The sequence below is a fragment of the Mercenaria mercenaria genome, chromosome 11 (genome assembly GCF_021730395.1).
Source record: "Mercenaria mercenaria strain notata chromosome 11, MADL_Memer_1, whole genome shotgun sequence".
Taxonomy (NCBI): domain Eukaryota; kingdom Metazoa; phylum Mollusca; class Bivalvia; order Venerida; family Veneridae; genus Mercenaria; species Mercenaria mercenaria.
In genome coordinates, this window is record NC_069371.1 from 57,007,530 (window position 1) to 57,025,936 (window position 18,407).

Here is an 18,407-nt window from a genome sequence, read left to right on the forward strand (position 1 = left end):
ATAAGCTCTATGCGTCGAAAAGGCATGATCGTCACGTATATGTGAAATTATGCCTAGGTAATACGGTATGAATGGTCTCATTGAAAGGAATCAGGAAGCATCACTATGTCCGCCCGTCTGTATGTACAGAGCTCTTTTCAGGCATGTTTCCTGTGGAACTCTACATGAAACTTCGCTGTCACAAGTATATGCAAATAAATTAAAGGTCCACAGGAACGTGGGACTAGGCACGCGATTACCCAGCACCACTGCCAACCCAAAGTTTGCTACATACAAGATGACTAAAGAAATTACGGTTACATCGGACTGATAAACATGGTCTAAAGTGGTCTAGTCTTTAACACACTGGACTTTCATTCAATATATCGCATAGGAAGCGTCGTATGAGGCCCTTTCCAAACGCCCAGGAATCTACATTTTGGTTGTTTTTATACGAAAACTATATCTCGGCAGTGGAGTTCCAAACCCCCTCCCCTACCATTTTTATAGAAGACATGTCCTCCTTTTATCTCTCTCCTTTGTGCATTATGTAAAAATGAGCACAGCCCCTGACTTAAAAATTAAAAAAGATACGTTTCAACCCATGATCCTTAACTAATCATATGTACCCCTGCATCGCATTTTGTCGCTAACAAAACTCGGCCAATTTGTTGAGCTTCATTTCTTATAAGTATTTAAGAACTCAAGACAGATTGTGAAGCCTCGATATTTGGAATACATTGGTTCTTTATTGGGCGTAAATAACATGTAATCTTCAAAAAAAGGTATTCCGTGTTATTTAGAGATAAAAAAACAAAACAAAACAAACTGACCGTACACTACAAACGTAGTTCTTTTGTGAACGAAATAAGTATGTTTCAGATTAAAATAACAACACATATTTATAAATAGAAGATTTTAGATTAGCAATATCTTTTTAGATTTAATTCAGTACACAATCTGCGTAAAAATATAAATATTATATTTTCATATGTGATAACGACAGCAAACCAGCATTAATGGGGATTTGTTTTAATCGCGACTGTGCTGTTGCACGACCTTGTCACAGTGCAGACTCGGCCACTACTACGATCAAAATAATATTTGACCAGGAGTTTGGTGAAGGATGATACTCAACACAGCCTTTGTCAGTTTTTTTTGTAGTTTCACAGTGTTTTAATTGTATGCTAAACACAAAAAGAGGTTATAGGAAATATGCATAATGAATATGATTAGAAAACCAATCTAGTACCAGCGCAGGAGCTATTACAGGAGCTATTTGATCAAGTAGCGTCATGAGACAGAACGATTAATGAACACTTTTTTCACTTTAGGATTTAGATTAAAGCTAGCGTTTGTTTTATTCACTTTTTTTCAGATTTTTCGGCGACGCCGTCTAAATTCGTTTTCGTTACCTATGCCACTTGACTTCAGTTTGCAAATCAAACTACTTGATAACGCATTATAGATAATTTATCAAAATGGAAGATTTATGCAACACTCTGCCTGACTGGACGAGAGTGTCAATTTCTTTCAATCTGGTGATTGTGCTACGCTGAGTGAAATGTAGACAAAGCGATTATCCTAAACGACGTTGTTCACAGTTTTAAAGCTAACTTTGGCTCAGTATATTTAGCAAGAATATTGATATATCTCAAAATGATAAATAAGTTTAATAAATATGATAAAAACCTGTTCAAATATATCAAATTAAAGAAAGAGCTGAATACGGTCTGCGTATCACACGAATAAGGGTGTGATAAGAGTCTTTTATGTAGAGAAGTGCTTTTTAAAAGATTTTCCTTGTTACAATTGTCGTCTGTATATGAAAAGGTTTCTTGCTTTTGTGACTTATTCAGATTGCATATTAAAATGAGTACTTGTTTGCTTTGATATATTTGTTATAAATTATTTAACTGATTTATTATATATGAATATTTTTTCTTTAGTATGGTATGCAAATATTGAACTCAGTTGAAATCTGTTTTATTATATATATGCTATATAACGACTGAATCTCATTACTCTGAAATGAAGGTACGCTGCATAAGTTTATCTATGTGATATGACTACGGTCAAACTTTGCTTATGAAACAGAAATATTGAAATAATTACAATTGTATGTTTAGCTTGACCTTCACTTTTTTTATAGGTGTGACGTCATTGTCCAAAGATTCATGAATAGAGTATATGCATTTGTTAAAGCGGGATCAGTTGGCCTATTTTAGAAATAAATAACAATAATAAATAAAAAAATCCTTTAATTGATTTTTTCTCATGTATTCTAATCAAACTTGATTTGTAGCATCTTTATTAGGCCCGCAGCCAACTTTGTTCAGCTGGGACATTTAACCCCTTTTAGGGGCTGCTAGAGCTAAAACTAGAAATGCCTTTATACAGCGTCTCATGAACAGCTTGGTGGATCTTTGTCATACTTGGTCTGGAGCATCATTATAAGGTCCTCTTCCAAATTTATTTATATAGGAACTTGGGCCCTATTAGGGACCACTATAGCTAAAAGTAGATATGCCCTTCTTCGCATTAACCACTAAAATGTAATGGATTTTTTTTTTATCAAACTCGATGTGTAACAATATCGTAAGGTCTCCTGCTATTTTGTTACAAATGGGGATAGGGACCAATTTAGCAAAAAATATAAACACGTTTAATGACCTCTTCTCATGAACCGCTTCATGAATCTTCATCAAACTACTGCTGTAATTATTCGTCTAAGGATAAACGAAACAAAATTGCAACCCTACGAAACCTTTGCGAAAAATTAAAAGAGAACCATTTAAATTGTTCAAGTGCGTGTTTAGTTTTGCAATTTGAAAAATGTTAGATGAAAGATGAATGTTAGATGAAAACTTCATAAACTTCTTTCCTTATTACAATTCGCCGACTATCATTTTTAAAGATATTTCTTGTTTGACATTAGAATGTAGAAGAGAGAGAATATTAAACTCTATTTTAGCCCTTACCCTGCTGAATTTCTATAATGAACCTGTCCATCTTTCAGTTTGGACAGTACAATGAACTGTTAAACGGGGTGCTTACAAAAGGATACCGACTGAATGGCGAACAGTGCAGATCATGATCAGACTGCACGGATGTGCATGTTGATCATGATTTACACTGGCCGTAAAGATAGACTCAATCGTGTCCAGCATTAATAGGGTTAGTATGAGTAGTAACTCCAGATCAGAGCAGTGTGGTTTAGATGTAATTTTGCAGTATTTAAATTAAGTGTGAAAAGAATTTTTTTGGTTGGATTTAACGTCGCACCGACACATAATAGGTCATATGGCGACTTTCCAGCTTTAATGCTGGGTAGAACCACCAACCTTCCGTAAGCCAGCTGGATGGCTTCCTCACATGAAGAATTCAACGCCCCGAGTGAGGCTCGAACCCACATCGATGAGAGGGGAAATGATTTGAAGTCAGCGACCTTAACCACTCGGTCACGGAGGCCCCGTGAAAAGTCACTGAATGAGATATATTATTTCGATTTTAACACATTACAAAGGATTTTTAAGTACATCCTTGACGACATTCATTAAATATTTGCACGTCAATCGGTTTCTTTTCCAGCGCGCCGCTATGCCGTTTGACGCCATGACGTAATAATTGTGACGTCAGAACAGTTGTATAATAATTTACTGTTTTCTGCCTTCTTTGTTTAATAGGAAAATAAATCGGATCGTGTTAGAATTCCAATTTGATGCCTATTTAAACGATAGTATCGACGACTTCCATATCTATAAAGGTATTATTCAGTTTAGAATTTTCAGTTTCTTATCAAGTATTTTGGAAAATTATACACATGACTCATTTTATATCAAATATTCCCACCGGAATTCATTCCCGTCGAAAATATTTCCCATGGGAATATTTTAAAAGTCTTCCCATCGGAAATATTTCCCATAGGAATGTCCTCCCATGGCCAAAATATGGGAACGGTTTCCCATGGGAAAATCTGTAAAATGATAAAATGACAAATAACTTTTTCCAAAGTCATGTTATGATCCACCTAGTGTAAAATAAGTTTAAAAGATAATGATTTATCATTTTAAGAAACAAATATATTTCCCATGGGAAATTCCCATGGGAAATCCACTTTCCCATGGGAAATTTATCATATGTTCTTCCCATGGGAAAGTTATTTTCCCATGGGAAAGTGTATTTCCCATGGGAAAAGACCGCATTCCTATGGGAAAATAGCATTTCCCATGGGAAAGTTAAGTTTTTAATGTTGACTGCTGCTTTGTTGGTGGTATAAAATCAAATTGAAAAGTATGGCGTGCATGAGAATTTGAAGTACTTTACTTTTGCGAAAGAATTTTTAAGATAGCATGTACAGAAGTACTTGCTGTTTTTGCCACATATTGGCGTGGCAAATTAAAATTGGCGGCCATTTACACATGGTTTTTCTTTTATTTTCACAGGTGACCTAGTTTTTGAACCCCTATGACCAGATTCGAAACTGGGCTAAAGATCATCAAGATAAACATTTTGACCAAATTTCCTAAGATATGGTCATAAACTTGGCCTGTCTAAAGTTTCAAATTTAAACTGTGGACTCTAGGGTGACTTTCCTTTGATCTGGCCTAGTGACCTAGTTTTTGATTCCACGATTCTGTTTCAAACTTGACCTAGAAATCATCAAGACAAACATTCTGACCAAGTTTTGTTAAGATTGAGTCAAAACTATGGCCTTGAGAGTGTTTACAAGCTTTTCTTTTGATTTGACTGTCTGACTAGTTTTTGACCCCACATGACCAAGATTCGAACTTGACCTAGAGGTCATCAAGACAAATATTCTGATAAATTCTCATTAGTTTCGAACTTAAAATGTGGTCTCTGGAGTGTTAACAAGATTTCCCTTTGATCTGGCCTACTGACCTAGTTTTTTACCACACATGTCCCAATTTTGAACTTGACCTAGCGATTATCAAGACAAACATTCAGACCAAGTTTCATAAAGATTGAGTCACAACTGTGGCTTCTATCGTGTTCGCAAGCTTTTCCTTAGATTTAACTGGGTGACCTAGTTTTTGACCCCACATGACCAAGATTCAAACTTGACCTAGAGATCATCAAGACAAACATTCTGACCAAGTTTCATAAAGATTGGGTCACAACTGTGGCCTCTTGAGTGTTCACAAGACAAATGTTGACCAATGACGCACGCTGGGCAATGACTGGTCACAATTCGTCAACTTGAGCACTTTGTGTTCCGGAGAGCTAAAAACGGGGAGAATTCATGAAATATTGGTGTCAGAGTTATAACCCTCATGCCATATGATGTGGTTGATGAAGAGGAATAACTATTTTAAGTTTGAAGCACATCCCTCAAGTAACAACAAAGATAATAATGAGGAAGTGCATCAAAAGTTTAACCAAGGCGTGGATGCGGAAGGACGCAAACGCCGGGTCGAGTAGGATAGCCCTCCATTCTTCTTATAGCCGAGCTAAAAAGCACTGTTATGTGTGCAAATGATTATGTTATGCTTTTTCTTTGCAGAAGAAATATTCAAAACATGTTACCTCATTCCTGGAGCTGTCAGCTGTTTTGCTTATGTGCTCACTTTTCATCATTCTGAAATACATATTTGTCTTCAGTTTTTTTTGGTGTTTTTTTGATTGCCTAAGACAGATCTTCAAGATAAGGGTAGTCTCACAACAAGTGAAAGACTGCAAATGCTGATAAAATCATTTTATATATTGTTGTTGTTTTTAGATAAAAAAACAAGAGTGCCAGATTGTCACAATATACGCCCGTCACAGCAAATTTCTTTACTCTAGCACCTGTATTTGCAAATGGAATTTTAATTTTGTGGTTGTTTAGTAATCATTGTAAGTCATTAGTTTTTCTAAGTCCACAAAAAACTCCTTACCAGGTAGAGATACCTTAAAATACACCTAAAATTTGAAAGTAACATCTATGTTGTACCACAGAAAAGTGGTCTTGTTTTTTCCCTACGGTCAATTATAAAAAAGTTACAATATAAGTTATTTATAGTAACAACTAAGGGAAGATAATCTTACAAAAAAAAAAAAAAAAAAAAAAAAAAAAAAAATCCATAAAAAAATTGTAAGTCCACACAAAAATCTTTACCAGGTAGAGATTGGTCAAAATACACCTCATAATTGGATGTAGCATGCATGTTGTACTACAGAAAAGTGGTCTAGATTTTTCCCTACGACTAATAATGAAAAAGTTACAATATAAGCTATTTATAGTAACAACAAAGGGAAGTAATTCTAAAGAAAGGAACTGCACATGACACTTCATCTCATGATGGTGTATAATTGTGCCATGTTACATCAAAATCTCTCCATGCATGAAGAAGAAATGCTTCGGACAAAGTCATTCTTGTATCTGACCTTTGGCCTCTAAGTGTGACCTTGACCTTTGACCTAGGGACCTGGTTCTTGCACATGACACTCTGCCTCGTGGTGGTGAACATTTGTGCAAAGTTATATCAAAATCCCTCTATGCATGAAGAAGAAATGCTCCTGACAAGGTTTTCATTCTTGTATCATTTGACCTCTAAGTGTGACCTTGACCTTTGACCTAGGGACCTGGTTCTTGCGCATGACACTCCGCCTGGTGGTGGTGAACATTTGTGCAAAGTTATATCAAAATCCCTCTATGCATGAAAAAGAAATGCTCCGGACAAGGTTTTCATTCTTGTATCCTTTGACCTCTAAGTGTGACCTTGACCTTTGACCTAGGGACCTGGTTCTTGCGCATGACACTCCGCCTCGTGGTGGTGAACATTTGTGCCAAGTTATATCAAAATCCCTCCATGCATGAAGAAGATATGCTCCGGACAAAGTCATTCTTGAATTTGACCTTTGACCTCTAAGTGTGACCTTGACCTTAGACCTAGGGACCTGGTTTTTGCGCATGACACTCCGTCTCATGAAGGTGAACAACTGTGCCAACTTTCATCAAAATCCCTTCATGCATGTAGAAGATATGCTCCGGACAAAGTCTGTGGATGCCGTCCGCACGCCCACCCGCCCGCCCGCCCGCCAGGGGCGTTCCCATAATACGTCCCGTTTTTCAAACGGGCGTATAAAAAGTAGCAGAGGCATAATGATAAGTACCTTCTTACCATTTTGTAGATCTGGTGTTGATAGTGAAAATATCTGGTGTTAGGCTTACTTGTTCGGCTTAATGGGATCAGAGCTCCGGAAATGCTTTTGGTGCAATTGGGTATTTGAAATCTGTATTGGGTAAAAATAATACTACCAAGGCTTTACAAAAGTAATTAAGTATTTGCTTAAACCAAATGGGTATTTCACCTATCTGGCACAAACATGTTTTTTCTTTTGGCTAAGTTGCACTGGATGAAACATGCTTACTGTTACAGTATATATCATAAACCAGGTCCGACTATTTTTCTACATGTACATGCTTGTAAGCAAGGTAAACATGTGTATTTCAATTTATAGTTCTAATTATGTGTAACTTTAACCAGGGATGGATATTTTGTTTCTCCAATTGTTTAATGTTTCCTGGGATATTTTTGCACTTTAAATGCAGTCGAAAATCAGTTCATACACAATATCCCGAATGATGTATTCACCACAATATGTGCTCTCCCATAAGATGTCAGCCAGTTTTGGTGGCACTATATTATCACAAACAGATAAAGTATTTGTTGAACAACAAAATATCCTTCTATTTTGTTAACTCCCTGAGGCCGATATAATATACATGCTGCGGCGAGATAAGAATTATCACCTTACGTCGAAGAACATTATCTGATCTTATCATAATCACACTCGCATGCAGTCAATTGAAATAATGCATGAAAATATTATTAACATTGGTGTAAATCAAACTATACTTATAAAATCTTCCAAGTTTGAACAAATATTTATATATACCCTTACAGAAGCAAGCCTCTGTGGCGTACATGCTGCGTATTTGCTGTGTATATGCCGCGAACACAGTAGTACGCCAGAGGAGTACATTTTACATACACCGCATGCTGCGTACATGCCGCGTACTATTTCGACAAGTACACAGCATGTACGCAGGAGGTCACTAGTACACTTCAAGTACGCAGCACAGACTCTGAAAATTTAAGGAGTACACTGCATGTACGCAGGAGGGACTTGTACAAGAAAATAGTACACTGCATGTACACCGCAGATACTTTGAAATTTGTGCAGTACACTTCATATACGTGGGAAAGACTTGTACAATTTCTTTTGGCATTTATACTTAGTCTTTTTTTATAAGTTAAAGTCTGAAGTAAACTTCATATACGCGGGAGGGACTTGTTAATTTTCTTTTGGTGTTTATACTTTGAATTTTTTTAGGTAAAAGTCTGAAGTACACTTCATGCAGGAAGGATTTGTACATTTTGTTTTTTTCTTGGAAGCAAGAACTTGATTTCCGATGTAACTTCTATCTTAATAGCATAGAGTAGTTCAGATTACCAGTATTCTGAACAATGAAAATTTGCCAAACTATTTGCAATGTTCATTTGTGAAGCTTACATCATGGTGATTTCTGAGCTGCACCTTGCATGCAGTGTAAAAATATATTCTTTTTCATTTTGAATTAATCTTGGAGCTTTCTAACTCGGATAATTGAAAAGCCTTATTTGAACTTCGTTGCATTACATTTTGTAATACATGAAATAATTACCAAGATAATGCCTCAACAGTGCCCGAATGAGAAGAATTAATAGCTCTCACTGTTATTTGAATACTCTTAAGCAAAACACCATTCTATCATGTTTATAAAGGCTTTAATGCTCATTATGTTAACTCATTAAGGCCTCACCAAATTAAAAAGTTGTTCATCAGATTTGCCGCTCGTATATTTTCATAACGTTTTTGGCTAATTGCGCTCGCCCCATTGGAAAAAATCAATCCAAACTTTTTTGGTGCGCTACTTTTTACGGACGTAAAAGTGTATAAATGCTTATATAATTCCAGTCCTAGATTGTTCTCAGATGGATTTTAATCAAAATAAATACATACTACGCACACCTCGTCTATAATAAATCATAACACTTATATTTAGTTGCAGTCGTTTCCCCTTGATGCAGTTACGCCATTTTCTTCAAATGTTTACCAAATTACATGCTACAAAAACTGATTTATTTCATTGAAAAGTGGATGAAGAAAAGCATACTAATTTATTTGATAACATCAATCTACATTACTTTGGTAAGGGTAAATACTTATTGATGCATGTCACTTATCTTTTTTCTGGTTTTTTTCTGTCCAAATGATCAGCATTTGCATATGAAAGTTGGTGGGGTAAGGAATTTACATTATCACAGCAGTTTCGCCACAAGAGTACACAGCATGTATGCAGCAGGAGTACACAGCATGTACGCCGCAGGACTCTGGCCAGGAGTACACCACATGTACGCCGCAGGAGTACACAGCATGTACGCCGCAAGAGTACACAGCATGTACGCCACAGGGGTAGTACACCGCAGGCTCATTTGCATGTGAAAAGTGTATGTGCCGTGTACATGCTGTGTACTATTTCTCGCATACTAAATTCCTCCAGCGTACATCCTGTGTACTATGTAGTCCACAGCATGTACGCAGCAAGTAGTACGCGGCAGAGCTCATTTGCATGTCAAAAGTGTACTACAAATGTACTATCGGTGTATGTGCGGTGTATATCCTGCGTACTATTTAAGGCAGGACAACTCTAATAACTCCCGCCAAAATTTTAAAAGATCGGCTAATGTCGTTTTAAACTCGGTAAACAGCGCAACATTCCGTTCGTCATCGGTAAACTACGGTAAAAATTTGATTTCATCCCAAAATATGTATTTACGCAATATTTTTTATTTTGATTGGTCATAACTATTATAAAGTGGTGTTTGATTAATATTTCAGTTAGTTCTGTTTAATAATATTCAAAAATATATATATTTTTAAACCGAAAGTAATTGGATTTCGCGACAAGCGTTTTCTGAAAACGGAATGGCACGAAACAAGAAAGGTCAATTTTCGAAGAGAAAACCAATAAGTCGACACAAGAAATTGTTGAATAATGATCACTATTAATGTGGAAACGATGTAACAACCACTCGCGTTGAAAATAATGGATTAGATCTAGATGAATCGTGGAAAGTGGGAAGAAGACTGGTTGAGTGGGAAGTGCTTCTTGGTAATCTTAAATATTGTAAAAAGTGTAAACTTGGGCCTGTGCCACTGACAATAAAGACAATTCAAGGGGAACTTCAGAAAGGACTTGGAGGGTATTTATATGTGAAATGTGAAAATCCTGATTGTGAATACATAAACCGTGCTGCCTACGGAAAGACATACCACCAGACAGCTGAACGTCGAGGCATGCCTTGCTTTGCAGTAAACACCAAACTTGGAACTGGTATGTCACATTTTAAAGTTTTATGCTTGCATTAGATGTGAAACTGTAAATATATAAATCAACATCAGCATATAGACAAGCTTACTCAGTAGTTACTGTCGCTGAGCAGCTGCTTTTTAATTTCTGACTTTGCAGCCGTTACAGTTTGATCATCACAATATAAAACAAACTGTATACGTCGGATTAGTTCGACTACATCAGCATAGTACCAGTGTGGACTATTTAGAAAATATTAATCAATGTAAATGTGCAGTCCTCTAAGTAAGCAGAGATCCAATGGTCTATGAGTGTGACCAGTGAAATTTCTGTCGGACCAGTGAAAATTTCCAAACGACTGGCTTGTTTGACCAGTGAAAATTTTGGTTGGATCTTGTCTGTACATTTATCGCTTATACCTCGGTAAAATGCATCAAGCATGTCAAGGGAATTCCATTCATATGACCGTTAACGTTTGCTGTTTAGAATTCCCTGCTCTTACATGGCTTTGTAAATGTCATAATATATGAAATCAGCTGCGGTTTGTCATTTTCTTTGCTTTTATTTTGAAAAGAAAAAAAGAGAAAAAAATGTTGAATGCAATGAAGATGTAAGTAAATGTGTACAGTACCACCACATGTATAACCAAAGATTTTGGTCAGTAGAAAGTCATCCGGGCCAGTAAATTCTGCAAGCTTAGTGGCCCGAATGGCCTGTGGGTTTCAGATGACTGAATGTTGTAACAAGATCCGGTTTCTGGTTTGTGTACCAGTTGGTACAATGTATTGTTCGATAAGTCAGGGGCGGCGACTGCCTCATTATGTATTATAATACAAAGGTCAGCTAGCGGGGTCAAGTTGCGTCCACTATACTGTATATATGATTTTATAATGGTTTAATTTCTTTCCTTGAAAAACTGTCAATATCTTTTCAGCAATGATTGATAGTCTGGGTGGGCCAAGACGTGTAAATAACATGTTAGCTACACTAAATCTAAAGACGGTGTCAGATGCAAACTTGAAAAAGATGGAGATTCGGGCAGGAAATGTTGTGGAGAAAGTTTCCGCTGAGTCATCACGAGCCGTAGCTGAGGAGGCATTTAAGAATGAAATGGTGTATGTTTATTTTTTGTTAGATACATAGCCTTAGGTTGTATACTTGATATTTGAAAGATTTCTATATCATATGCACTTAATTCTATCAGTCAATCAATCAGTTAATCTCTGATAACCAAGTTTTTTTCTACATTTTTAGAACCAGGAGTCCAAAGCTGTGATTTTGATAAAAATACAAAAATAGATTCCACCTAATTGAACGTAATTTTTCAAAAATGTGTGGAAAGTCCATTAAATTTTGCAATAGTTTGAGTCTATGGACTCCAAAATATAAGTCAGTAACAATATTTGATATTTCTCAGTTTTTATAATTCAAATTAATTCTACAGGACCACTGCACATGCAGAGTCTCAAGATGCACAAGTTGGTATGAGTGGTTTGATAGAAGACTTGGGCGTTTGTCCACTACCAGATTCATCTCCTGCATCACAGTAAGAATATCATTTTTTAGATTACTCAAGCCAAAGACTGTGACTTATGGCTAACTGAATGTTCAAACCAAAACCTTAGATTGTGACTTACGACTAACTGTATCTTCAAATTAACAACAGAGCTAGTGTTTCCGGTCTGTTTCTTATTGCAAGGATACATTATATTTTACATTGCACAGTATGCCATGAATTTGTACTAAATACAATTTTAAATGCTAGCATTCTTTAAAAATAGGTTGAGGCTTCATGATTATGAACTAGATTGGACTGATACTGAGAGTGATGATGAGAATAGCTATATTGAACATGTTGAACAGAATGTCCCAGAGACTGCCTCTTTACCAGATAACAGTTGCAGGTACTTACATGTTTCAATCATTTTCTAAAACCTTGAACTACAATGCCTCAAAGTTAAGATTTCAGTCTCAGATTTTTTGGAGACTCTTTATTTACAGTACAGATATTAACCCTTATCATGCTGGACACGATTTATTCTGCCTTTGTGACCAGTGCAGATCATGATCAGACTGTACATCCATGCAGTCTGATCAAGATCTGCACTGTTCGCTATTCAGTCAGTATTTTTTGGTAATCATCCCATCTAACAGTTAATGAATGATACTGTCCAAATTTAAAGATGGACAATTTCATTATAGAAATCTATCAGGGTAAGGGTTAATTTGTCAACATGCGGACCAGCATACACGGACCAATAATCAAAACTCTTTGCCATTTACTTCATATGTGGAGGCTCTACTTTTACAGTTACTGTCTCCACCAAGGGGGATTTTCATGTTCTGAGCTCTTGTAATATTGAACTTGTATGTTATGATATGGTCCCCTTTACAAATACATATGGGCCACACCATGAGAAAACCAACATAGTGACTTTGCGGCCACCATAGATTCAGACCAGCCTGTGCATCCGCAGTCTAGTCAGAATACATGCTGTTCGCTAACGTTTCCCCATATTACAATAGATTTCAAAAATGAACAGCATGGAACCTGATCTGCGCTGGTCTGGTTTCATGCTGGTCGCAAAGCCACTATGTTGGTTTTCTCATGGTGCGGCTCATATATGTTGTTTAACACTTGGATATTTTAAAACATAACTGCCATATTCATTATAATTTTACAGCTACTTTTGTTACTAGGACAGCAGTCAGAGAAACCAAAACCAAAAGATGAATACATTTGTTTGCATTTATACTTTTATATAACAGGAATTGGTCACGGCGACAATGTAGATGTGGAACAGATTCCAGATTCCATTAAGGGGTAATTTTAAACCTGTCCAGTTACCAGGACCCCCAACTGTTATATCTTTTGACTTGGAAACAACAGGCCTGAGTGAGTAATTGTTTAGTTTGTTACAACTTCAGAAATCATGTCCATTAACTTGTGTATTTTGGTGTCAGACACATGGTTGCTAGTGTCTGCTGTATGTACAACATAGTCTACCAGACAGCTTGATTTTGGTATAACATTGTTATCATTGAAGAACTATTTTTTATGCTAGTTTCAACAACTTTATTATATATACAATCAACATGGGAATGCATATCAGAATTTTTCTTATGGAGGGTCACCGATAGCTCTTCCGACCAAAGTGTCAGTCTGAGAAGCTGGGGACAAGAGTACAATCCCCACTAGCAGTTCCAAAATTTTGACAATCTATGCAAGTGAAGTAGGGGAATGGACATTTACTTCTGAATAAAGTGAATATGTATACATTTTTTTTTCAATTGTTTTGCAGTTATAGACGGAGTGCTTCCGCATATTACACAGACTGCTGCAGTGGAGTTACAGTCAGGAGAGCAGTTCAGTACATATGTTAAACCAACAGTTCCCATTTCTACGGCTGCAACAACTGTTACTGGCATATCATTTAATATAATGAGGAAATGACAGTAAATGGAACAAAAGTGCAATCAGTGTCTATAAAAACTGCTATGGATGAATTTGTTAATTGGATATCCAAATTCAAAAGTGTATGTTTAGTAGCTCACAATAGTCGCAGATTTGACTTTCCCATTCTTGTGCCTACATTAAAGAACATTGGAGCTCAGGATAAGTTATCAGAATGTGCATTCATTGACTCTATGTCAGTGTTTCGAAAGCTTTATCTAACACATCAATTGAAACAAGTAGACCTTGTGTCATCCTTACTTGGTGAAACATACGATGCACACAATGCCATGAATGATGTGGTAGCCCTTGGGAAATTAATCAAGTTTGTGAACCTCCAAAGTAGTGATTTAATGGCTCATAGTTTAACTCAGTCAGCAGTTGCTAATAACATGGCTTTCAACAAATCTAAAACACTCTATTTGCCATCATTGAATCCGTTGATTTATTCAGGTGTGATAAAAAAACCTACCGCTGAAAACATTGCTGGGTCTGGTCTGAATATAAATCACTTAAAACTGTTGCATACCAGAGGTGGGGAAGATGCTTTAAAAGATGTGTTTATTTCAAAGAACTCAGAAGGCTTACCAAGAGTCTCTAACAATAAGAAAGTGTTGGAAGAGATTGTACCACAAATTGCTAAATGTTTTGAAAATCACTAGATTTTTATACACTGGTATAATGACTGTTCAGGGACAAAAAATGTTTTATGTACATTTATTTGTCACAGTCATAATTAAGGAAATAACAGTATAGGTATTCTATATTTATTGCAGTGTTCTTATCTATAAAACATCATACAATGTATTTACCAGAAAATATTTATGCAATGCGTAAGATATATTATTACTCAAATTTTGTCTCGGCAAAATTTACTTTTTGGTGGTATCAAATACCTAATGATACCTTATTATTTTACATTAAAATGGTTAAACCAACTAGTAAATGTATTCACATGTGTTTGTATTGTTATAGACTCCAAACAAGTTGTAAAAATGTCAATAATACATAGATTCTGATCGTTATAGGCACCTGTCGATATGTAATAGTGGAAATAAAGTGATGAAAATATTTCCATCTGTCCAACTTCCCATTCGTGTTTTTTCAATACTAGACGGGCAAAGTTTTCAAATATGGTTTATTTACCTAAGGAATAGGTCAATTATAAAAAACAAGAGCACCGCCTTGCGGGTGCTGACGCTCATCTGATTTTTTTTGTGTAATAGAAATATTGTCCTACCCATGATTTTCTAAGTCTAAAAAGGGCCATCATTCTTGCAAAAAGCAGGTTAGAGTTATGTTTCTTGATGTTCAGTGTCCACTTATGATGGTGAAAAACTGTTGCAAGTTTTAAAGCAATAGCTTTGATAGTTTATGAGAAAAGTTGACTTAAACATAATACTCAACCAAGAAAATTATTTTCTAAGTCCAAAAAGGGCAATAATTATTGCAAAAAGCAGGATGGAGTTATGTTGCTTGCTGTACAGGGTCAGCTTATGATGGTCAACAAGTGTTGCAAGTTTCAAAGCAATAGCTTTGATAGTTTAAGAGAAAAAGTTGACCTAAACATAAAACTTAACCAAGAAATCTGATATTTTCTAAGTCCAAAAGGGGCCATAAATCTTGCAAAAAGCAGGATGGAGTTATGTTTCTTGCTGTACAGGGTCAACTTATGATGGTGAACAAGTGTTGCAAGTTTTAAAGCAATAGCTTTGATAGTTTAGGATAAAAGCTGACCTAAACATAAAACTTAACCAAGAAAACTGATTTTCTAAGTCCAAAAGGGGCCATAAATCTTGCAAAAAAAAAGATGGAGTTATGTTTCTTGATGTACAGGGTCTGCTTATGATGGTGAACAAGTATTCCAAGTTTCAAAGCAATAGCTTTGATAGTTTAGGAGAAAAGTTGACCTAAACATAAAACTTAACCAAGAAATCTGATATTTTCTAAGTACAAAAGGGGCCATAAGTCTTGCAAAAAGCAAGATGGAGTTATGTTTCTTGCTATACAGGGTCAGCTTATGATGGTGAACAAGTATTCCAAGTTTCAAAGCAATAGCTTTGATAGTTTAGGAGAAAAGGTGACCTAAACATAAAACTTAACCAGGCAACGCCGACGCAGACGCCGACGCCGACGCCGACAACCGCTCAAGTGATGACAATAACTCATCATTTTTTTTCAAAAAATCAGATGAGCTAATAAGCATTAATTTGTTTTGGAATAATCATATTATTGCCGAAAAATCATACTTTTAGTGTCGTCACGACATTTTGCCGCGGAATAAAGTGCTTTTGAGTTTGCACATATTGTCATGGGTAAATGCAAATTTAGAAGAAATGTCTTGCAAATGAACATTTAAATCATCTTATTTGCAAACATACAACACTTCTTGGTCCATAAACTCCAAATTTAGTATTATATTGCTTAATATAAGTAATTAACGGCCATTTTATTTACCCTAGGGGTCAGATGATTTTGAGTAAAAGTGAAAACATGGGGTGGGATGGAATTTTTAAAAAAAAAAAAATTTATTCACCTGGAAAGGTGTCCTAATATTTTAAAAACAATTCAGTGGTATGATATAGATAATAAAAAACACATTTTGAATTAAGTTTGGAATATTGTCCATTAGAGTTGTCCTACCTTAAAGCCCTTGATTTTAGTACACATCATGTACGCATCATATACGCTGTATGTACACAGCAGGAGTATGCAGCAGGCTTTTTCTTCTGTAAGGGTATCCACTTTCGTCCGTAACTTATATCCAAATAGAATAATAATTTCACTTCGAAACATTCTCCATTTTACACACCTATTGCGTTTAATAAATATTTGAATATTTCCGATTTTATTACTTTTTTCACATGTAAACACATTAAATTCCAATAAATAGAAATACATTATTAACACAGAGTATTTACATCAGCATTACTAAAAAATAACACCCATTTTTGAGTGAATAACGATGGTTTATTTTGATATATAATTAATTTCTAAACATGTACACAAACGTTGTGTGACACGCACTGAGACAGTTAAGTTGTAATATTGACACCCATCTTTGAAGAATTATTAAATTTACAAAAAGCCTTTATTTACACACATTTTTATGTATGAAACTTGTTTTGCTGTGTTTTTTTTTATCCATTTGAATTTAATGCGATGTAACTGTACGAATATTTCAGCTTTCTAAACCTTAACATTTTCCGACCATTCATTTCTCTGATAATGAACTTTCATCGTCGGAATCATCATCCGACGGAACTGATACGTCAAAACCAGCATGATAATGAATATTTTCCTCAATGTAAGAAAAATCTCTGGCAGCCGACATTATTTTAATCTTTTAAAATACAGTATGAACGAAAAACAGCGGTGTTCATCTTTTTTATTTCCTTTGCCGCATATTTACAAACATTTATTTTACCAAAAATCTAATTATTAGCATAATTAATATTATAACATCTAAGAAATAAAAGCCGGTATGCAAAATAATTTTGCTTTTATCAGGATTATAAAAAATTAACAAGTACGTGACGCAATCAGCATGATCTTGGTGCCGCGACTATACTCGTCAATTGCCGTCCTGGGGAGTCCTGATAATGCGCTTATAGTCGGATATCGACGCTACAGGGGTAGAAAATATAGCGCCTTTAGTCGCATTTCGGCCCCAAGGAGTTAATTTGTGCTGCAACGACCTCTTTTAGTACTAGAAGTAGTCATTTTATCGGCATAATATTTTGTGTACAACACCGGTAAGACTAAATGGTCCTGTGCTTCTTTCCGATAAATAGTTATCTGTTCTGCCATAATGTATAACCAGTCTGATGTCTTGCGTTAAAGTCTCGTACCTGTTCTATAATATAGAAAATTCTATACGCAAGCGATTTTTAATGAATTGGGTATTAAGAATTTTAACTGTATTTCAGTATGCACACTGTATGAATTCATTTGGGTTTTCTGCAACTTTCATTGCGTAAATACACAGCTTGTTTGGAGCTCTGATGGAATGTCTTATTTTATAATCTGATATTTCATATCTGCCATCCCTCTACAGCAACAGTCAAAAGTTATCACACTGTCTGGAAACGCCCTTTTATTTGGTCTAAATTGGTGTGTAAGACTAGAAATTAAAATTCCAACATGAAAACTAGCTGGAATTGGATACTCAGGCTTTCAAGTGACCTGTAATGAAAAACTAGGAGAAAAGTAGGAGCCTCAGATATAAACAAGAGGGCCATAATGGCCCTATATCGCTCATCTGTTATTACTGCACTTAAGGACAAGAAGGTCAAAAAATCATAATCAAGATCAATCAAAAGAATTATCAGAAAATATAGTTGAAATTTTCTTAAAGTTACTTCAAATAAAATTATTTTCAAATAAGGCCAGCAGTTTCATGCAAGAAGTTTTAGCTATATGGGAAAATGAGTCCCTCCCCCAGGCAGCCACTTTTTCAATGAATCAAAATTATTTGAAGGAATTTGGTAGAGGGTCACCCAAGAAACATTTGTGTAAAATTATTTTGAAGCGGACCAGCAGTTTCTGATAAAATGATTTTCAAAGTTCTATATAGGCATATAGGGGAAAATAAGCAAAATCCCTTTGGGGCCA

At 35.7% G+C, this 18,407-nt stretch overlaps 3 protein-coding genes across 4 annotated transcripts in view; 2 read left to right on the top strand and 1 right to left on the bottom strand.

The window, feature by feature from the left end:
- Window positions 1-18,407, bottom strand: part of LOC128546594 (oxidoreductase NAD-binding domain-containing protein 1-like) — a 125,826-nt gene that overhangs the window by 71,312 nt on the left and 36,107 nt on the right. For both annotated transcript variants that reach the window (XM_053517498.1, XM_053517497.1), the window contains exon 2: window positions 5,527-5,578. In XM_053517498.1, the coding sequence (XP_053373473.1) occupies window positions 5,527-5,577 (51 nt within the window). In that variant the 5' untranslated portion in view covers window position 5,578. The remainder of the gene's footprint in view (window positions 1-5,526; window positions 5,579-18,407) is intronic.
- On the top strand, window positions 9,939-13,782 carry LOC123563000 (uncharacterized). Its single transcript, XM_053517500.1, has 6 exons — window positions 9,939-10,363; window positions 11,274-11,454; window positions 11,784-11,885; window positions 12,121-12,243; window positions 13,109-13,235; window positions 13,642-13,782. Exons 1-5 carry the CDS (start codon window positions 10,327-10,329, stop codon window positions 13,158-13,160), a joined length of 495 nt encoding a protein of 164 aa, XP_053373475.1. The 5' UTR covers window positions 9,939-10,326; the 3' UTR covers window positions 13,161-13,235; window positions 13,642-13,782.
- Window positions 13,790-14,509, top strand: LOC128546595 (uncharacterized). The gene has a single exon (XM_053517499.1). The coding sequence runs from the start codon at window positions 13,790-13,792 to the stop codon at window positions 14,453-14,455; it is 666 nt and encodes a 221-aa protein (XP_053373474.1). The 3' UTR covers window positions 14,456-14,509.